Source organism: Mandrillus leucophaeus, unplaced genomic scaffold (genome assembly GCF_000951045.1).
Source record: "Mandrillus leucophaeus isolate KB7577 unplaced genomic scaffold, Mleu.le_1.0 Scaffold273, whole genome shotgun sequence".
Classification (NCBI taxonomy): Eukaryota; Metazoa; Chordata; class Mammalia; order Primates; family Cercopithecidae; genus Mandrillus; species Mandrillus leucophaeus.
The window spans coordinates 1,862,244-1,882,089 of NW_012102843.1; the positions used below are offsets into that span (position 1 = coordinate 1,862,244).

The 19,846-nt window shown below is 39.0% G+C and overlaps 1 protein-coding gene across 2 annotated transcripts; it reads left to right on the plus strand.

Annotated features, from left to right (window-relative positions):
- Nucleotides 1-30: 30 nt before the first annotated feature.
- SLN (sarcolipin) lies at nucleotides 31-4,716 on the plus strand. 2 transcript variants are annotated; one of them, XM_011984748.1, is made up of 2 exons: nucleotides 31-129; nucleotides 4,089-4,716. In XM_011984748.1, exon 2 carries the CDS (start codon nucleotides 4,164-4,166, stop codon nucleotides 4,257-4,259), a length of 96 nt encoding a protein of 31 aa, XP_011840138.1. In that variant the 5' UTR covers nucleotides 31-129; nucleotides 4,089-4,163; the 3' UTR covers nucleotides 4,260-4,716. The 2 variants fall into 2 exon arrangements, with proteins under 2 accessions (XP_011840138.1, XP_011840139.1); XM_011984749.1 differs by having other exon boundaries at nucleotides 80-107.
- Nucleotides 4,717-19,846: the final 15,130 nt, after the last annotated feature.

A 19,846-nucleotide genomic window follows, 5' to 3' on the forward strand; every position in this document is an offset into this window, starting at 1 on the left:
GACTACTTTAGGCACTGCCCGGAGTCCAGGAGTCCAGACAGCCTGGGAGGGGAGAAGGAGTTGGAGCTGAAGTTGGAGACAGCGAGGAGAAACCTGCTATAGCCAGGGTGTGTCTCTGATCCTCTTCAGGTAACTGCAGGATTTTTATGCTTAGCATACGGTGTGTGTGTGTGTACAAGCTGCAAATGAGAAAGGCACAGGAATGTTTACATTTCTTAATGAAATAGGCAATGCCCCCTATATACAGCATGCCTTAAGGTATAAAGTGAATACTATTGCTTTCTGTTTTCCTTTTCTTTCTCCTAAGGGTATGCATTTTTTCCCTTCCTAGTAAAAAAAAAAAAATTTTTTTTTTGGTATTATGGAAGAAGGTCTGTTTGCTATCTTCTCTAAGTCTCCATTCAAAGAAAACCAATGTCAAACTTCCTGTACAATTTATTCAGAGCTTTTTTGGGTTTTAGTTCATCCACTTGCAATCACTGGATCATATGGCATGACCTTGACTTCAGGGAATGTTTAAAATGAAACCCAAAGTGTCTTTATGGGTTAACAGCAGAAAAATGGAACTTGGCTGATCTGAATTTCTGCCTAACTGGTTCATGTATAAATGTGTGTGAAAGGAATGTTCACACCACACCTTACAGTTAGTATATGTGTTGATTGAATTGAATTCACTAGAAATTCTCAACTTAACTCTTTATGTTTAATTCATCTAAAATCACATAAAACAATAAATACTTAAGGTCACCATTAAAGTGCAAGAAGTAGTAAGAAGTAAATCCCAAGAAAGAAAGAAGTGTGATGGGTAGCCTGCTAATTCAGAGATGACTGAAAAAAAAATGTAAAGAGTGCATAAACATATACAGTTTAAACAGTAACTAAAAGGCAACACTTCTATAATTATCATCCAGGCCAAGAAACAGATCATTGCCAGCACCCAGAAGCCCATTCCTGATCAACCCCCATTCTGCCCTTCTGCCTCAGATGTTGGGATCCTCTTGCCCCTGTTATTCTTTATAGTTTGACCATCTACGTCTGCATTCCTAAACAGTATGATTAGCCTCCCTATTTTTGACTTCATATAAATGGAGTCATATTTTATGTTTCTTTTGTAAATTCTTTCACCCAACAGTTATATTTGTGAGATCTACCCATTTTCTGTGTAGCTATAGTTCATACGTTTTCTTTGCTTTATAAAATTCAAATGTATGAATATACCACAATTTATCATCCATTCTGCTGTTGATAAACATTTGAGTTGTTTCCAGTTTGGAGTTATTGTGATAATATTGCTGTGAACCTCTTTGTTTATGTAACCTGGCACACACGTCCTTGAATGTCTTAAGGTAGAAGTGAAATGCTAGATATTAGAGAATGAACATTTTCACCATTAATTCTAAGAAAGCCAAATTGTTTTCCAAAGTGGTAGAAAATTTATGCTAACTTTGTTTAGCCAGGCCAGTTAATTGCAGTGATAATTCAATTGTGTCATAACTCCTAGGAAGTGACTACAATTCTAGTAACTAGTTCCAGTCTGCTAATTCTAGCTTTGCCTCTAACTTGTTATCTGTCATTACACAAACATCTTAATCTCCTCTCTCTAAAAGTCAGTTTCTCAGCTGCAATCTTGAGAAAGAGAAAAACTGCAGTAACACTTGCCTGCGTTGTTGTGAAGGTAACACGAACAGAGCTGTGGAACAGCTTTCAATAGTATTTTTCTCATTTTCTGAGTATATCCTGTTGGATCACTATCCATGATTCCTGTGACTTAACAGCTTAATTTCATAGGCAGATTTGGTGGGACCGTTGTTTTGCCCTCCTTGAATTGAATTGTTTTGATCATTATAAGCCAGGCTTCATATTTTCTGCATTTCTTGAGAACTTACCCAAATCAATGGACATTTGGACTAGGGTTTTATTTCATTGATAAGTCTATAAGAAAGAATCTGTCTTCATTTCTCATTCCTTTGCCTCCAGGCACCTTGGCAAGACTCATTACCTTTCTGTTCTCCTCTGCTCTTTTGTACATTCTCATAAATCCTTTTTCCTTGATCCATTCATTTTCTTCTGTTTACTTTCTCCTCCAAGCAAATCTTTGTAAAGATTTTCTATTTTTTCCCCTTTTTATTTTCTTGGAGACACAGGGTCTTGCTATGTTATCCAGGCTGGTCTTGAACTCCTAGGCTCAAGTGATCCTCCCACTCGTTATTAGACTGCCTGAATAACATGCAAGCCTCCCAAAGTGCTCATTAGAGGCATGAGCCACCATGCCCAGCCATTTGTGATGGTTTTCATTGGCAATTTACTATTACTTTCATGCTGAGGTCTAAAAGATGGATAACAATTAAAAGGGAGATGAAACATAAATCTGTCATCATTTGGCTATATATTTGCTGGCTGGCACCATCCGATTTGAACTTGCATTTTTTTTTTTGAGACAAGGTCTCATTATGTTGCCTAGGCTGGTCTTAAACTCTTAGGCTCAAGGAATCCTCCCACCTCAGCTTCGCAAGTAGCTAGGACTACGGGTACCCACTGCCATGCCTGGCTGAACCTGTATGTTATGCCAGTTACACAATATGAAAAATGATTATTCAGTTGACATTTATGCAATTAATAATTTGGTCCATTGATAATATAATCAATACAGTAATTACAATTAATAATTCAGTCATGTTAGATAGTTAAAAAAATACCGCTCAGACCAAAAGCTTGCTAACAACCCTTTCAGCCTCTTGAACTCTCACCTTTAGCAAACAAACAAAACACCTTTTCTCCCTAAACTTTCACTCTACAGTAGACTTTGGCCCTAAATGTCTAAGATATAAATATCTAATTATCCAAAATACATAAATCTTTAATTTCATTTAGACTGCCTGAGTAATGTGCAATTTACACTATCTCACTGAAGACAATAATCTGATGACTTCATTGCATATGTTCTCAAAGTATGATTTCCTGTATGGACAATCTGTACATACTATGAAGATACCATCCCTGCTCTTTGAAATGTTTACACTCTAGGCACATCCTGGACCTGACTAAAAATAGCTGGCACAAGCCCTTGTTGAAATAGAAGTACCCATGAAGTTAACACTTGCTCTTTGGGCTGAATGCCTGTTATGCGAGGGGCTTTTGGTTGATCCCAGTAGGCTGTGTGCCCAATGCAGGACTTGTCAGAGGCCATGCAGCTGTTGAAAGTACTTTCTGCTTTCCGTAGAGTTAGATGAAGACCTACAGCAGTCTGAGGCCTGAAAGATTATGGCATCCCACTTACCTACGTAATTCAAAGCAAGAACAATACTAAACCATAAAGTTTTTCTGTTTTGGTACCCCTGCTTATTGATACTCTTAAGAAAGGTATACACATGCATATGCACGCACACACAAACACACACAGAAGTTGGAGGAAGAAAAATGTAATATTTCACATTTTATGAAAAGCACCAATACAATCATCACAGGAAAAAAAATCAGGACAAAAATGGTGGTCTTTATGACATTAGACAGAAAAATCAGGCTGTCTGTAATCATTAGGGCTCTTCAGAGAAACATAACTAATAGAATGTGTTGTGTTGAGGGATTGGTGTCTGTTTTTAAGGAAATGGCTTGTGCGATTACTGAGACTGGCAAGTCCAAAATCTGCAGGGTGGGCTGAGTCTCCAGTCCAAAGACAGTCAGGAGGCTACATGTCCCAGATCAAGGTGTTGGCACAGTTGGTTTCTTTTGAGTCCTTTCTTTGGTTTGTAAATGCCCATCTTCTCCTTGTGTTTTCACATGGTCTTCCCCTCTGTTTGTGTCTGTGTCCTAATCTCTTCTGATAAAGACACTAGTCATATTGGATTATGGCCGACCTTAATTACCTCATTTTAACGTATTTACCTCTTAAAAGACCCTATCTCCAAGCACAGTTGCATTCTGAGATACTGTGGGCTATGGCTTTGACATGTAGATTTTTGGGGGACACAATTTAGCCCATCACACTCTCCTTTTCCACAACACTTCTGTTTCCTTTGAGGAAAGGACGAGCATTGTTATACAGGAATGCTCATTAATCTCCTTGTGTTTTCTTTGTTATGTTTTATTAGGAGGTGAGGACAAGCCAGAGGTTCTTGGTGTGCCCTCAGAAGTCTGCCTGAAGTTCTCACCAAGCTGCTGGGAAAATGGGGATAAACACCCGGGAGCTGTTTCTCAACTTCACTATTGTCTTGATTACGGTTATTCTTATGTGGCTCCTTGTGAGGTCCTATCAGTACTGAGAGGCCATGCCATGGTCCTGGGATTGACTGAGATGCTCTGGAGCTGCCTGCTCTATGCCCTGAGACCCCACTGCTGTCATTGTCATGGGATGCCGTTCTCCACCCGAGGGCACCTGTGACCTGCACTCACAATGTCTGCTATGGCGTAGTGCTAGGATTGATTATGTGTTCTCTAAAGATGCTGCTCCCAAGGGTTGCCAAGTGTTTGCCAGTGAATGTTAGATTTATTCCCCAGCTCTTAAATGAAAATGTGTTAGACAAGCCATAAAGTTAAAATTAAACTGTATTCATGATGATGTAGGATTGTTACAAGCCCCTGATCTGTCTCACCACACATCCCTTCAACCCACACGGTCTGCAACCAAACTCTAATTCAACCTGCCAGAAGGAATGTTAGAGCAAGTCTTTGTCAGCCCTTACAGCTATCATGTGAATAAAGTTAAGTCAACTTCAAAAACAACTTCTAGAATTTATTTTAGCTTCCATGTGTGATAGAGCATTTGACCCTTGGCTGGGATTGGAATGACAAGTGCTACCGTATTTCTAGCATTTGAGGTAAGCCAAGATGCTCCAACTGCTGAAGATTTGAAACCAAGTCAACACACTGTGTCATATTTCAAGTAATTCCATTGGTTCAGCGCTCCTCAAACTTTTCCCCTAAACTAGTCTCAAGGGCAGAGGAAGAATAAATCCGTTCCACTATGGGGTCTGAAGCATAGCCTGAATTGCCAGCTAAAAGTGCAACATTTCTTTGAAGTCTTGTGTTTTATCTTTAGAATCCACAAGAAATGTATTTTCTACCTTATAATATCTTCATGTTTGTTTTCATATAAATATTTAAAATTATTTACACTAAGTAACACAAGAACATGAGTCATGTCCCCAAGAGTAGCATATTCTATTTTGGTTATTGTTATTACACAAACGGAGCTAGTCTTTAATCAGCTACAGTTCTAAAAGGAGGAAAATAGAGAATGCAAACTTATATGTTTATAAAAGATATATAAAATAGACGTTTCTTAAACATGTTGCCAGAACACCCCATGTTAGACAGACCAGATCCGCTATTTGTGCCAATGCTGAGGTAACCACGGAGAAAGGGAATGTTGTTAAACCTCATCTTACAAAGCCGCCTTCATGAAGGCGTTTCTTGCCAAGAATTTGACCTGTCATTGAGGCATTGCCTACATCGCATTATAGTTCTTAACCCTGGCTACATTCAAAGAAAGTCAATTATCCCAGGGGTGATTTTTCAAAATACTGAGGCTAGGTCCTTCTCAGACCAATTAAATAAAAATCCCAGGGGATAGAGTCCAAGTATCTATCTTCTAAAAATATTTTCTAGATGATTACATTGTGTAGCCAGAGTTGAGAATCTACTGATACCAACCCTTGCTTCTCAAAATTCGATGTGATTGTGAATTATTGGGAAGTCTCATTTAAATGCAGATTCTAATTCCATTCTGATTCTGATACTGATTCAGTCTGGGGTGGGGCCTGAGAGCCTACATTTTGAACAAGATCCTAAGTGATGCCGGTGCTGCCTGTCCAGACTGCCACCCTTGGATTAACATATTAGAATCACTTGGAGGACCTTTAGCAAAACCACGCAAGCTTGAGCCCAATTCCTAGTTGTTTCTAATTTTTCAGCCTTGGGTGAACCTGAGTGTTATTCTTTTTTGGAAGAACTCCAGGTGACTCTAATGTGCAGTCAGGATTACGAATCTTCAAATAGCAAAAGAAAAAAATGTTGTATTTTGAGAGGTTCCTTTCCAAATTGGGAAATAGTAGTGTATAGTCCTCAGTGCCTTGTCCCTAATTTCAGTTAGACTCCACATATGGATGTGCAACTGCTAATGATTTAGCAGGCAGCACCTGTACTCATAGACTTGTGGCTCTAGGGCCCTTAGTAGATGGTTAGCGGTCTTTCCCCTATTTGCAGAAAACCTACTGGTTGTGTATGTGTTTGAGAAAGTGTGTATGTGTGTTGGGGAGAGCCACAACATTCCCTTCAGATGTTGGACCATCTGGCCTCTCACTGAAGTCTGAGTGATGGTGCCAACACTGACAACAGGTACCATTTATTGAGTCTACCATATATGAAACCCTGTTCTGGGCACTTTCCATAATTCATGCCATTTGGCAGATTTGGGAACTGAGGATCAGAGACTTCACTAAATAGATGTAAGTGGGGAAGCTGCAATGAGAAAAGGATCATGTTAACCTCTATGCGGAACTGTGTACACATCATGCTTTGTTACAGATCTCCAAACCATTGGATTATGGTTTAGGTTTTACCCTCACATTCTTTAGCATTCTAAAATATCAGCCTGTTTAGATCAAGGTAACAATTGCAGTTCTCTGTGTCATTTCTTTTTGCTTGTTAATCCTCACTCCTTTCTTTAACTTCCTGTGACTGAATCTACTGAGAAGGCCCATTTTTAGACCACACTGTGAGCAACCTTTGCAGGGATAGGACATCTATTAACAACTTCAGTGGTGGGGCTAGGAGTTATGTAATGTCTTTCACATTCAGGAGTCCTAGTCATTATGGCTAAATCCCAGTCTGACTCATAAATCTCCTTTATGTACAACCTTCCCTATGACCTCAAGTACCCTGACTCATCATAGAACTCTGCGTCCCTCAGTGTTGGCCCCATTCACTGAAATGCTGCCTGATTATCCCAAACAAGATGCTAGTTCTCCTCTAGAACCAGAGCACTGAATCCTAGTTAATAACTGAAGTTCCAGCTCATAGACTTGATCCTACTCTGGCTTTTTTCTCTTGTGTTCATTCATTCATTCAACAAGTACTTATTATGCAAGTAAGTGTTGGACGTTTACTAGACATTGGAGATAAAATGGCGAGACAGCCAAGCTCCATTCTCCTGGAGCATACCATTTAGTGGGGGAGACAGATACGTAAATAGGTAGTTATAATGGTGTGAAAAGTTCTTTGACGAGATAAGGATAAGGTGCTGTTGGAGGAGATTCCAGGCAGAAGGAATAGCATGAATGAAAAACCAAAGGCTAGAGAGATGACGAATTTAGGTGTAGCTGAAGCACACAGTATCTCTCCAGCCACTGGCAGTAGTCATTCCACATAAGAGCAGATTTCACAATTCTTACCACGTTGCTCTGACTTCCAAGTTGAATCACTTCTGTGATTCTTGCTGGCATGCCTCATGCACTGGAGGGGGACCTTTGCCACCAACGATTGTTTGAGTCGTGTCTGTGCTTACATATAACTTAGACACTGGCCTAGGGCTATCCTATCACTTGTATCCACAGCAGCCAGACTGGCTTTTCCCTTTTACCATCTCACCCCATCGAGCAGTTCTCTGTTGGGTGATGTTCTCCTCTTCTTGCCATAAGTCCTGGGATGCCAAGATCCCAGCATGTATTGGTATTGAGCTGCCTACCTTACCATACCAATAAACCAACCATCTGAATTTTTTAAAAAAGATATCTTTCAGTGCTGACTTAAACTTCCAGTCTTCTCTAAACTCACTACTAAGGTGTACATCCTTTGGAACTTCTCGTTTTTATCTAACTATTCTCCTACGTTGAAATACACACACTTTTGCTTCATTTCTGGCAGTCTCAACACTGTATCTGGTCCCTAACTCCTCTTCCTAGGGCTGCCACATAGTTGGCTCTGTAAGGTATAAGAAATTATCCAGGTAATTCATGTCCCAAGCCGTGGCTCTAAGAAAAGAGACTCAAGATACTCCAACCTGATCAGCATCCATAATCACATTTCCGTCTTTGCTTCATGGACCCATATGGGGTGTGTGAAATGGTCACAAAATGGTAGTGCTTCCATTGTTTTCTAATTTAATTTAAGGCATCTCAAGGGGACGGCACTTTCTTTACTTTTACTATTCCTTTATCATTTTGCTGTCTCTTTTGTTTCACTGGAACACAGTCTACCATTCTTGCCTGCCCCACAGGCATTTTGATGCATAATCAATGCCATTTCTAGATGGCATCCCTGGACCTTTCCTTAGCAGGGTGGGCATGTCTGTTACCACCTTGAAATCTCATTACCCAGAATCCTGTCCTGAATGTCTAGAGTACCCCCAGAAAGTAGTTAGTGACAAATTAAACTGGTTCTGTTCCCTTTTCCTCTGAATATGTTATCTGTCATTCTTTCAGTAGATCTATTTTATCATTTCCTGGTTTCAGAATGTTTTTTAAAACTTTGGCACAGGAGACCCTTCTTAGCGGACCCAGGTCTACCTGTGGCCTCTCTTCTGTTTACCTGTCCCCCACGCCCCACCTCCACTCTCATTTCCAACCATTTCCTACTATTTGTTGTTTTCAGTCATGCTATGCTGTCTTCTACTGTGGGGTTCTTGCATAGCTATTCTCTTCGCCATTAAGTGTTGTTACCTCTTGAAAGTTATCCCCAGATAATTTCCTTCTCTGGGCCTCATGCCTAAAAACTCACAGCATTTATCACATTGTATTGGTTTGTTTGTGTGTGTCTCCCATGTGAAATTCTTGTTTATGGGGACTGTCTTCAATGTTTAATTTTAGTTTCTAGCTGGTGCATCATAATCACTAGATAAGTATCTGTTGAACACGTCAGTGACTACTTGGCTAGATGTAAAAACTTTTGGAAGAGACATGTACCTATTTCTATGACTAGGTGCATGATCTGTGTTCACCACAGTATAATAAAAAGGAGGCATAAAAAGTTCTAGTTCTAAAAGTTCTATGAGGTTAATGAGCAAACCAAACTTCTTTTTAAACTTTAGGCAGTTGAAACAGGTTTTCCAAAGGCAGTTTGTTTCTTTATGAAATATTCATGATGCTTGCTTCTTTTGATCTGTCTCTATCACCCCTGAACAAGTTGACAATGTTTATGAATTACTCATCAAAGCCCAATGTGTCGAGCATGTTTTTGAGTTCATCTACAAACAGGGTGAAACCAGAGAAATTTCCACTTTTCAAACTGTAGAAAGTTCAGGTCAAACTTCATGTACACACAGCATATTTCAACTAACTTTACTGCATGCCTCCTACATGTGAGGAACTTTTATGTGTTCTATTTTACTCAATTCCTTTTTATATTGTGAAGTATTTATCTTCATTGGTACCTTAAAAGTGAGAAGCCTGAGGCTCAGAAAGGACAAGTGGCCAGGCTTAAAACACAAAGCTGAGAAGCAAACCCAGTTCTCTCCAATTCTGAGAGCTGGCTCTTCCCAGTCACCACGGTTGTCCTTCTGGGCTCTTCCTGGTCACCATGGTTGCCCTTCTGCGTCACTCTAGGGCACAAGCATGTTTCCTTATTCTGGGCTGAAAGAGCCAAAAGCATGTGTATGTCAGAAGCCTCCGGGTAAATGCCTCAATCACTGCAGCTCAGTCATACAGGGTTTGCCACTTACACAATTCTGTGTTTCCCAGGACTTTGAAACAAGCCCTGAGATCACCTTGTCTTTGTCAGTCAACTGCGCAGCAGATAATAAGAGAGGAGAGTATTGATGGTTGATTAGCTGTTTTCAGTGTGTCAGTTTTATACGTGGGGATTGAGTGGAAATGACAGCTCCATCTACAGCATTAGCTGGTTACACACACTTGCAGGAATTTGTCACATGGTAATTTTCATCTCCCACCCATTAGATCATTTTAAAATAAAGTACTAGAAAAAAGCATGGTCTTTGGATTCACTGGCTATATTTTGCTTACTAATATGTGATCCCAGATAAGCTACTGAACTTTTGTGAACCTCAATTTCCCTAGCTATAAAAGTAGAAAATAACAGTAAGTATGAACAACTATTATATATCAATTTAAAAAATAGAGAATAATACCTTTTTTGCAGGATCACTGTGTTAAGTTACGTGATATTTTTCAAAGTGCTTAGCACAATGCCTGGCATTAGTAAATGCTCAATAAATGATAGTTAATCTTGTTATAACGTAAGTAAAGCACAATATTTGATACATAGCCTCACTTTTAAAAAGAAGTGTTAGATTTTAGTACTTTTTTTTTTTTTTTTGAGACAGAGTCTCCCTCTGTCGCCCAGGCTAGAGTGCAGTGGCACAATCTCAGCTCACTGCAACCTCTGCCTCCTGTGTTAAAGCGATTCTCCTGCTTCAGGCTCCTGAGTAGCTGGGATTACAGGCATGTGCCATGACACTGGCTGATTTTTGTATTTTTAGTAGGGACGGGGTTTCACCATGTTGGTCTTGAACTCCTGACCTCAAGGGATCCTCCTGCCTTGGCCTCCCAAAGTGCTGGGATTACAGGTGTGAACCACTGTGCCCAGCCAAAGATTTTAGTCCACTTTTAAAGAAAGCATCAGGGATTGGTGGTGGGGTGGTGGTTGCTGCTGCTGCTATTTCAACACGATTTCTTTTAAGAGGGTAACAAAACACTTGGAGAAAGTTGTGGCTTCTTTATTTTTTTCTTCAGCAGGGGAAAGGGATAGGGATACTGAATTGTAGAATCCCTTTGCTCATGAAGAATACAATGTATTTCTCAAAACGCAAGAACTGCTTGAATTACAATACTCAAAATACTTTTTCAATTGCAGATTCCTGCACCAACCCCAGAACAACTGAAAGGGAAGTTCTGAGAGTGGGATCTGGCTTGCTACGTTCTTAAGCCAGCTCCCCAGATGATTGTTATAGTCACTAAAGTTTGAGAATCCCAGATCTACAACATCCTACCACACCAGCACCCAAGATTTGCATTTCTGCTTTTTTATTTTTATTTTTTCCACACAGGAGTCTTACTTTGTTTCCCAGGCTGGAGTGCAGTGGTGAGCTCACGGCCCATTGCTGCCTTCACTTCCTAGGCCCAGGCGATCTTCCCACTTCAGCCTCCCCAGTAGCTGGGACCACAAACGTGCACCACCACAGCTGGCTAATTTTTGTATTTTTTTTTGTAGGGATGGGGTCTCCCTATGTTTTCCAGGCTGGTCTCAAATTCCTGGGCCCAAGTGATCCTCCTGCCTCAGCCTCCCAAAGTGCTGGGATCACAGGAGCAAGCCATAGTTCCCAGCCCTGCATTTCTACTGTTTTCAAGAACCTGGGCTCTGGTTGGACTGAGAAGTTCACACAATTGCACTTTTCCAGAGAGGTCACAAAATTCTTACCCCCATCCCTTTGAACTGCAAAGATACATTCTTTATCTTCCCATCTCTCCAGGAAAAGCTTTCCTTGCACCCTTTATCCCCATTCCTACTCTGTTCCCACACCGGGTCTATATTCTCTCCCAAACAAGTTTGCCCTGTTATACTTGGAGATTCAAACCCTGTCTACAACGCCACTTAATAAAAGGTATTTTTTAAACCTGAAGTTATATAGTGCGTTAACGTGTATGCAAGAGTTCTATTTTGACATATTTTCACTGAAGATGCTGGAACTGTCACTCCAATTTCAATGGCTTTAGAGACTTTAAACATCAACAGGTGTTTCCAAATTATGTCTCCTTTTGACTTTCATTTTTCCGGGCAGTCAGACTACACCCAAGGATTAAAAATCAGCATAAAACAGTCTTTACTTTAGACCTCAGATTCAGAACTTTGTTACTTTCTCTCTGGGGAAGTAAATAAAAAATGAGTTTTCTCAGCAGCAGCAGTTCCAGCCAGGGTCTGCATGAAGAGGTATCAGTCTCGGGGCAGTGTTCTCAGGTTCCAGCCAATACTGCCTGACTCAGATCCAACTGTGAGCTGCTTCTCTTCCAACAACATACTCATTATATATTCCTCTGACACTGCTTCGAAAGGACATGGAGAAAAAAGTCTATTTTCAACACACGCTGTGTCTACAATGATGACACGCATGGTGATGCCCACCACCCACACCACAAACACCCTGCCAAGTCCTAAGCTAATTTGACTTCACAATGGCAAGCTTTTCAGATGCCCAGAGGTTGTACGGTGATTATTTGATGATTCAACATGAAAGCAGCTCCCGTTGTTTGCCACATCCACACTGAGCTTTCCATTCATTCAGAATGACAAGGTATTCATAGTGTCTTGCAATCAATTTTGAGATGTCTCTGCCAAAGAGCTCCATTGGCAACGTTGCAAGGCCCTTTTTATAAGTCACCATTTCCATCCCCACTCCATCCTGTCAGAATGACTGGGGTCGCATTCATATTGCAGACCAACAGAATCAGCGGGAACCTGAACTTGGAAGACTGGATTTGATCACATGCATCATACCATCTTGATTTTGGAAATGAGACAAGCCATATGCAGTTTGAGAGATGCCAACCTGAGATACATTTCGCTTTATACCATATGTCACTGACTTTAAAGATGGGTTTAGACTAGTTCATTTTGAACAACACTTATGAAACATCACAGGCCAGGTAGGGGGGTTCACGCCTGTAATCCTAGCACTTTGGAAGGCCCAGCTGGGAGGATTGCTTGAGCTCAGGAGTTCAAGACCAGCCTGGGCAACATAGTGAGACCTCATCTCTATTTTTTTAATTAAAAAAATTCTTAAAAAAGAAAGGGCACATCTCAGACATGTAATACGACTGATGATTAGTCTCTGAGTCATACAGCATTCTGCTCCTGAGAAAGATGTATATAGTGAAATAAATATATTTCCCTTGAAGACCTCTGTATGTGGTTTCATCTTGTCTTTTTCATCTTTTCCTGGTATTTTCAGTGTCATAGATATGTTTATTCTGATGCCACAATGATTGATGTGAACTTTCAGCTGAGGTTATATTTAATCTACAATTAATTCTCTGAAATAAAAGGACATCCTTTTTATCTGCGGTGAAAAGGTAAAGCAAGCCCAATTCTTCAGACCTAGCTGTACAAACCACATGGCCACTTATCTGTGGAGATAAGAATGAAGGTATATCTCGGCCGGAAGAAAATGACGTATTATTACCTGAGAGCAGGACATATATTTGGATAAACATCATTTTTGATTTGCACTTTAAAGCTGGCAAGTGTTCTTTTGAATATTATTTATGATGATTTGAAAAAGAGATACCAAAAGGTTTTTTTTGTTGTTGTTGTTAATCTGGGTGCCAAGCAAAAAAGAACTCAGACAGCCAGGCGCAGTGGCTCTTGCGTGTAATCCCAGCACTTTGGGAGGCCGAGGCGGGTGGATCACGAGGTCAGGAGAGCAAGACCATTCTGTCCAACATAGTGAAACCCCGTCTCTACTAAAACACAAAAAAATTTAGCCGGGCGTGGTGGTGTGCATCTGTAGTCCCAGCTACTTGGGAGGCTGAGGCAAGGGAATTGCTTGAACCCGGAGGCGGAGGTTGCAGTGAGCTGAGATTGCGCCACTGCACTCCAGCCTGGCGACAGAGCGAGACTTCGTCTCAAAAACCAAACCAAACCAAACCAAACAAAAAACAAAAAAAGCTCAGCCTTGAAATATGAGTTGTTCTAAGTTACAACACTATTTAATTGTAAATTATTATAACCGTTTGTTATAATGTCTTATCTTTTCTGGGAAGAGACAAATTTATTCAAATTTTGTTTGGCTGGAGTTTCCTTGAAGCTATCAGGGCTCTTTCGCTAAGTGATATTAGATTCTAGTCATGTTTATGAAATCAATCTTTCATCATCAACACCAACCTCTTTCATTAACAAAAACTTCTTTGTCATATTTCATAACTTTTTTTTTTTTTTTTAAGATACCGGTTTTGTGGCTAGGCTGGATTCAAACTCCTGGGGTGGAGCTATTCTCCTGTCTCAGCCTCCTGAGTAGCTGGGACTATAGGTGCACACCACCACATCTAGCTATTTCATAGCTTTTAGTTTTTCTTTTGTTTTTGTTTTTGTTTTTGTTTTTTTTTGAGACAGGGTCACTTTGTCACCCAGGTTGGAGTGCAGTGGCATAACCATGGCTCACTGCAACCTTGATCTCCTGGGCTCAAGCGATCCTTCCACCTCAGCCTCCAGAGTAGCTGGGACAACAAACATGTGCCCCCAGACTCAGATAATTTTTGTAATTTTTGTAGAGATGGGATTTTGCCATGTTTCCCAGGCTGATCTCATATTCCTGAACTCAAGTGGTCTGCCCTCCTTGGCATTCCATTCCAAAGTGCTGGGATTACAGGCATGAGCCGCAGTGCCCAGCCTAATCTTACGGTTCTATGACTATAAAATACTTGAGATTAAGGTCTCTGTAGCCATATTTGTGTTACTGAGGTTGACGAAGAAATCAAGAGGAAAAGAAGAAAAAGAGTGAGGTCTATTGTTGCCTCTTTTAATGTAGTAGAACTTTTTGACTTACAGCGTGGAGCCCTTTTAAATGAATGCTTCACATTGGACATCACCCAGTGGTGCTTAAACTAGACTACATGATGTAGGCACAAGTTTCAACAGAGTAGGAGAGATACCCCCACAATATGTGGGCTTAATTTCAAGCACAGGGAGTAATTGTCTCCTACCAGACCTCCAATAAGGTTTCCAGACTGTTCCAGCTAGAGGAGATTTCAAAGATACTAGGTTCAACAGTGAGATTTTATAGAGATGGGGGACAGGCTTAGAGAAGTTACACAACTACTCATGTTTTGTTTGTGGCAATCCTGGGGTGACAAGCCAGATCCCCTGATGTTTAGACTAATATTTTTCCAAGTGGCAACTCTATTAAATTGGATTTCTTTATGGAATCTGTCTTCACAGCTCTCGGGTGGGGGAAAAAACAGCAAAATGTGGTTCCTTTTGTCTGTGGCCCAAAGAGTGTATCCCATTCCACACATATATAACTGAAAGTGTTTCATTGTGTGGCTACCCAAGACCAAGTTTCTCTTTTATGGGCTGGAAAATATATTGACATTTGTCCTGGCTGGATATCCAGGTATTTCTACTGAATATTCAGCTTCTAGTAGTGCGTTACTTGAAAAAGGGTGGGCTCAGGGGTGCTGGAATCAGAAGCCTCCTGTCTCTCTCAGAATCTTTCTAATGTCTATTTAGTGATAGACACTTTAGCCATCATTAAGGCTGGAAGTGGAAAGGAAATATCAGCAAGGGTTGAAATTTTAGCTGTGGAGAGGAATAAGTGCTTCTATGACCTCTAAGATTCCCTACAGTGTAATATCATTGGATGGTTTTCTTAAGAACTTTATTTACAGCTCTCAGATGCTAAAACCAGCTGCTTACAGATATCTTTCCTATCTTTCCCTACTCTCAAGGAACATGATCTAAACATGAGTCATCACAGGCACCAAGATCTTGGCTAGAAAATCTTCCTAGTGACACGGTATCCTATTCCCTGAGAGCTGCCAAAGGAATTCTTTCCATAGCTTTTTCCTCAGAACAGAGGCAATTAGGCATAGTGGAAGAAGATGGACTTTGGCAACAATTAGTTAATCCTGAGTAAGCCACGTATTAATGTTTGACCTAAGACTAGTAAATTAAAGTCCATGAGCCCCACTTTTCTCATCTAAATATGGAAATAATGCTACCTATCTCAGAAAGTAATAGAAGAAGTAGAAATGGTAAATATAAAAATACATACAAAGTACAAAACATAGTAGAATCTAGGTAAATAACTTTCAAACATAATTTTTAGGTTATATTGGGCTAATACTATGGAACCCCAACTTCTGCATAAGATAAGCTTTTGAGAGGTTATTGCCCCACCAAGTCCTACATACTGACCAGCACGTGTGTGTGTGTTGGGAGTAGAGGGTTGGATGAGAGAAGACAAAACAAGACAATGATTCTCATTTTGTAACTAAAATTTTAGTATTCTTTTTCATCTTTCTCTTTCTCATTCATTGCTTTCTCATCCCATTTTACAAAACTACTTTTAAAACAAAAAATATATATCAAGACATTCTTGTTAAAAAGTGTGAACAGAAGCATCTTTGTCATTCCTTTTTTCTGACTAGGGGAGAGTCAAAATAGCTGCTGCTATAGAGATGAAATGCTAGCAAGTAAACAAGGCTGGCTCTTCCTGTTAGAACTCAAAATTGTCTTAAGTACTCTTGCATATTAACTTTTATAAATGAAGTTTAGAATAAGTTTTTCAAATTTTGTAAAAAGCCCTTTGGGATTTTGATTTGAATTACATTGAATTTTAAGTTAGTTTTAAGAGAATTATCACCATTAAAAGATCAAATATTTCCAGTAATGAATGTGAAGTATTTTTCTAAATTTTCTAGTCTATTTAAAAAAAAGTGCTTCAGCAAAATGTTTAGTTTAATTTAAAAGTTCTTTGATATTTCTTATAAAATTTATTCCTATAGATTTTATAGCTTTTTGTCATTATAAATGAAATGTTTTTCTATTAATTTAAAATAATTAGAGTATTTAAAAATAACTAAAAACTAACATTACTATTAATTTAATAACAATAATATGTTCATAATAATGTATTTATTTTATATCCAGCCACATTGCTAAACTTTTTGTCAGTTCCAGTAGTTTGGCAGTTGTTGCTTTGGAATTTTCAGGTGGACAATCACATATTAGGCAAAGACAGTTTCCCCAGTAGGTATGATATTTGACATAAGTTTCTGGTGGATAGTTTTTATCTGGTAAAGAAAGTTTTCCTTCTATTCTGAATTCGTTAATTTAAAAAATTAGGATTTTTTTTTTTTTTTTGCTTTATCAAACACTTTCCAAGCATCTGTTGAGATCCTCATAAAGTTTTTTTCTCATTTGACCTGGTAATTAATTAAACTATGTATATTCCTGGAGTATAACCTACTTGATCACAACATATTCTGTCATTATAGTATCAGAGTCAGTTTACTATCTTATTTAGAATGTTTGCATCTATATTCATAAGTGGAATTGTTTTCTAATTTTCTATTTTTGTGCTGTCCTTGTTCAGTCTAGATTTTGTAATAGGATCATGCATCATGCTGGTCTTATGAATTGGATTGTGCAGCTTTCAATTTTTCCTTATAGTTTATAAAATTTATGTAACTTATATTTTATGTAATATTGGAGTTATCTTTTCTTGAGGGTTTGGTAGAACTCATTGGTAAAATTGTCTTGGTGGACTACAGTGATTAGGGATAGATCTTAGATAATTCAGTTTCTTATATGGTTGATAAATTATTTAGATTTTCTACTCATGAATCAATTTGAATAATTTCTATTTTCTCTTAAAATCTTTCATTTCTGCTAGGATTTTAAATGTATAGAAAGTGGATAACCCAGCCAAACTTGATTCTGAAAAAAGCAAAAAAAAACTGGACAAAAGATTTTTTAAAAATCTGTTTGAAGTCTTCAGGAGCTAAGAAGGGAGTAAATAATTACAGAGATAGAATCATGGAGAAAAAGGAATCATAAGAAGTCAAGTCAGCATTTGGGACTGTTTTTTCCCATTAGACTCTAGATTCTGAAGAAGTCACTGAGAGGGTGAGCAGTGGTTTAGATCACCGTTAGGAACTAAGGGAATAAATATTTGAATTCAGAGTACCCTACGAAGGGAAATCATGGCAAGCTCCATAGCCTTTGGGACCCTCAAAAGTTTACCCTAAGAAAAAAGGTAAGCCAGAAGTAAACCAGACTTGATCCAATCTTTTATTCATGTTGACAATCTCTCTTTAGACCATTTATATTTAATATAACTATTAATATGGCTATATTTAGTATTATCATTTTATTATTTGTTTTCTGTTGTTCCTTCTGGGTGTTTTTGTTTGTTTGTTTGTTTCCACTGTCTTGTGTATTCCCTATAAATTTGTCTAGTTTTTGGCTATATATCTTTGAATAATTGTTTTAGTAGTTGCTCTGGGAATTGCAATATGCACTTTTCACAATCTACTTAGAGTTAATATTTTACCACTTTGAGTGAAATGTAAAGGGAATCCCTTTACTTTCCTATCTTTACATTAAAGTTGTCATATGTTTACATCTACATAAACTGAAACCCCCCCAGAAAACATAATGTTATAATTCTCTCTCAGCACTTTAAAAATGTTCCACTGTCTTCTGACCATCATAGTTTATTTTTATTTTTTTAATTTATTATTATTATTTTTTGAGACAGAGTCTCGCCGTCACCCAGGCTAGAGTGCAGTGGCTCAATCTCAGCGCACTGCAACCTCTGCCTCCCAGGTTCAAGTGATTCTCCTGCCTCAGCCTCCTGAGTAGCTGGGACTACAGGTGCATGCCACTACACCTGGCTAATTTTTGTATTTTTGTAGAGATGGGGTTTTACCATGTTGGCCAGGATAGTCTCGATCTCCTGACCTCGTGATTCGCCTGCCTTGGCCTCCCAAAGTGCTGGGATTACAGGTGTGAGCCACCGTGCCCGGCCATCATGATTTCTTAAAAGAGATCTACAACCACTCAGTTTGTCGTGTCCTATATGTAGTGTTTTATTTGTCTCTAGCTGCTTGCAAGATTTTTCTTTTATTTTTGGTTTTCAGCAGTTTTAAGTCATGATGTGTCAGACTGTGGTTTTCTTTCTTCCTCACCCGCCCTGCCCCCACAACCCGTCTGTGGTTTTCTTTGAGTTACTCTGTTTGAGGTCCACTGAGCTTTTAAATCTGTAAATCCATGTCCTTCAACAAATTTGGGGTATTTTTGGCCGTTATTTTTTCAACTCTTTTTCTGCATTAATTTATTTCTCCTCTTCTTCCTGGACCTTAGTGATATGGACTATTAGACCTTTGATGTTGTCCTGCAGTTTCCCAAGGCTCTGTTCAGTTTTTAATAAATGGTTTTTGTGTTTGTTTTTCAGATTTAGTGATTTCTACTGATCTGTCTTTAAGTTCACCCACTCTTTTCTCTGCCATCTCCTTTCTGCAATGGAGCCCATTAGTGAATATTTTCATTTTATGTTTCAGTTCTAAATTTTAGGTTTGATTCTTTTTTATAGCCTCTATTTCTTTGCTGAGAACTTCTCTTTTTATTCATTTCAAGAGTATTGCTTTTACTTCATGGAGCATAATTAGAATGGATGCTTTAAAGTTTCTGTCTGATAATTTTAACTTCTGGTCATCTCTGAGCTAACTGTTGATTTTCTTTTCTATTGAGAATTGTTAAGAATGTCCTTATTCTTTACATGTCAAGGAATTTTGAATGGTTTCCTGAACATTTTGAATATTATGTTATGAGACTCTGGGTTCTGTTAAGATCCTCTGGATAATTTGATCTTTAGTTTTAGCAGGTAACCAGTCTTTGTAGTTTAAGATTACAAATCCCAATCTACCTTTTCTGTTCTATGGTTCCAAAGTCAGTTTAGTTTTGAAAACCTTTGCAGTGCTATTTTGGTTCACTTTATTTATGTCCCACCCAAAGTCTAGGCTGGCACATGGGCAGTGGCCTACACTATGGTTTGGTTCTGAAAACCTTTGCGGTGCTGCTTAATATCAGTTCCACCTACAAGTAGCTCAGAAGTGACTTCATACAAAGATTTAAGGAATCCATTTCCCCAGCGCTCTCTTCTCCATGACTTCCCCAACACTTTCTAGTTCTCAAGGGCTTCTTTTCATGGTCTTCTGGCTAAAAAGCTGGGATTTTAGCCTCTCCATGTTGTTGTATACTTCTCACAAGGGGGTCTGCCTCAGGAGCAGAAAGTAGAGAGAAAAAAGGAGGAAAACAATTAATAGAGAGTCCCCCAACATTCTCCATATCGCAGGGATATCTTTTTCCAGTTCCTCTGGTAATAAAAAAGGATTTTCTC

What these genes read in the sequence shown, in the direction of transcription:
- SLN (XM_011984748.1), top strand. Translation starts at nt 4,164, where the DNA reads ATGGGGATAAACACCCGGGAGCTGTTTCTCAACTTCACTATTGTCTTG.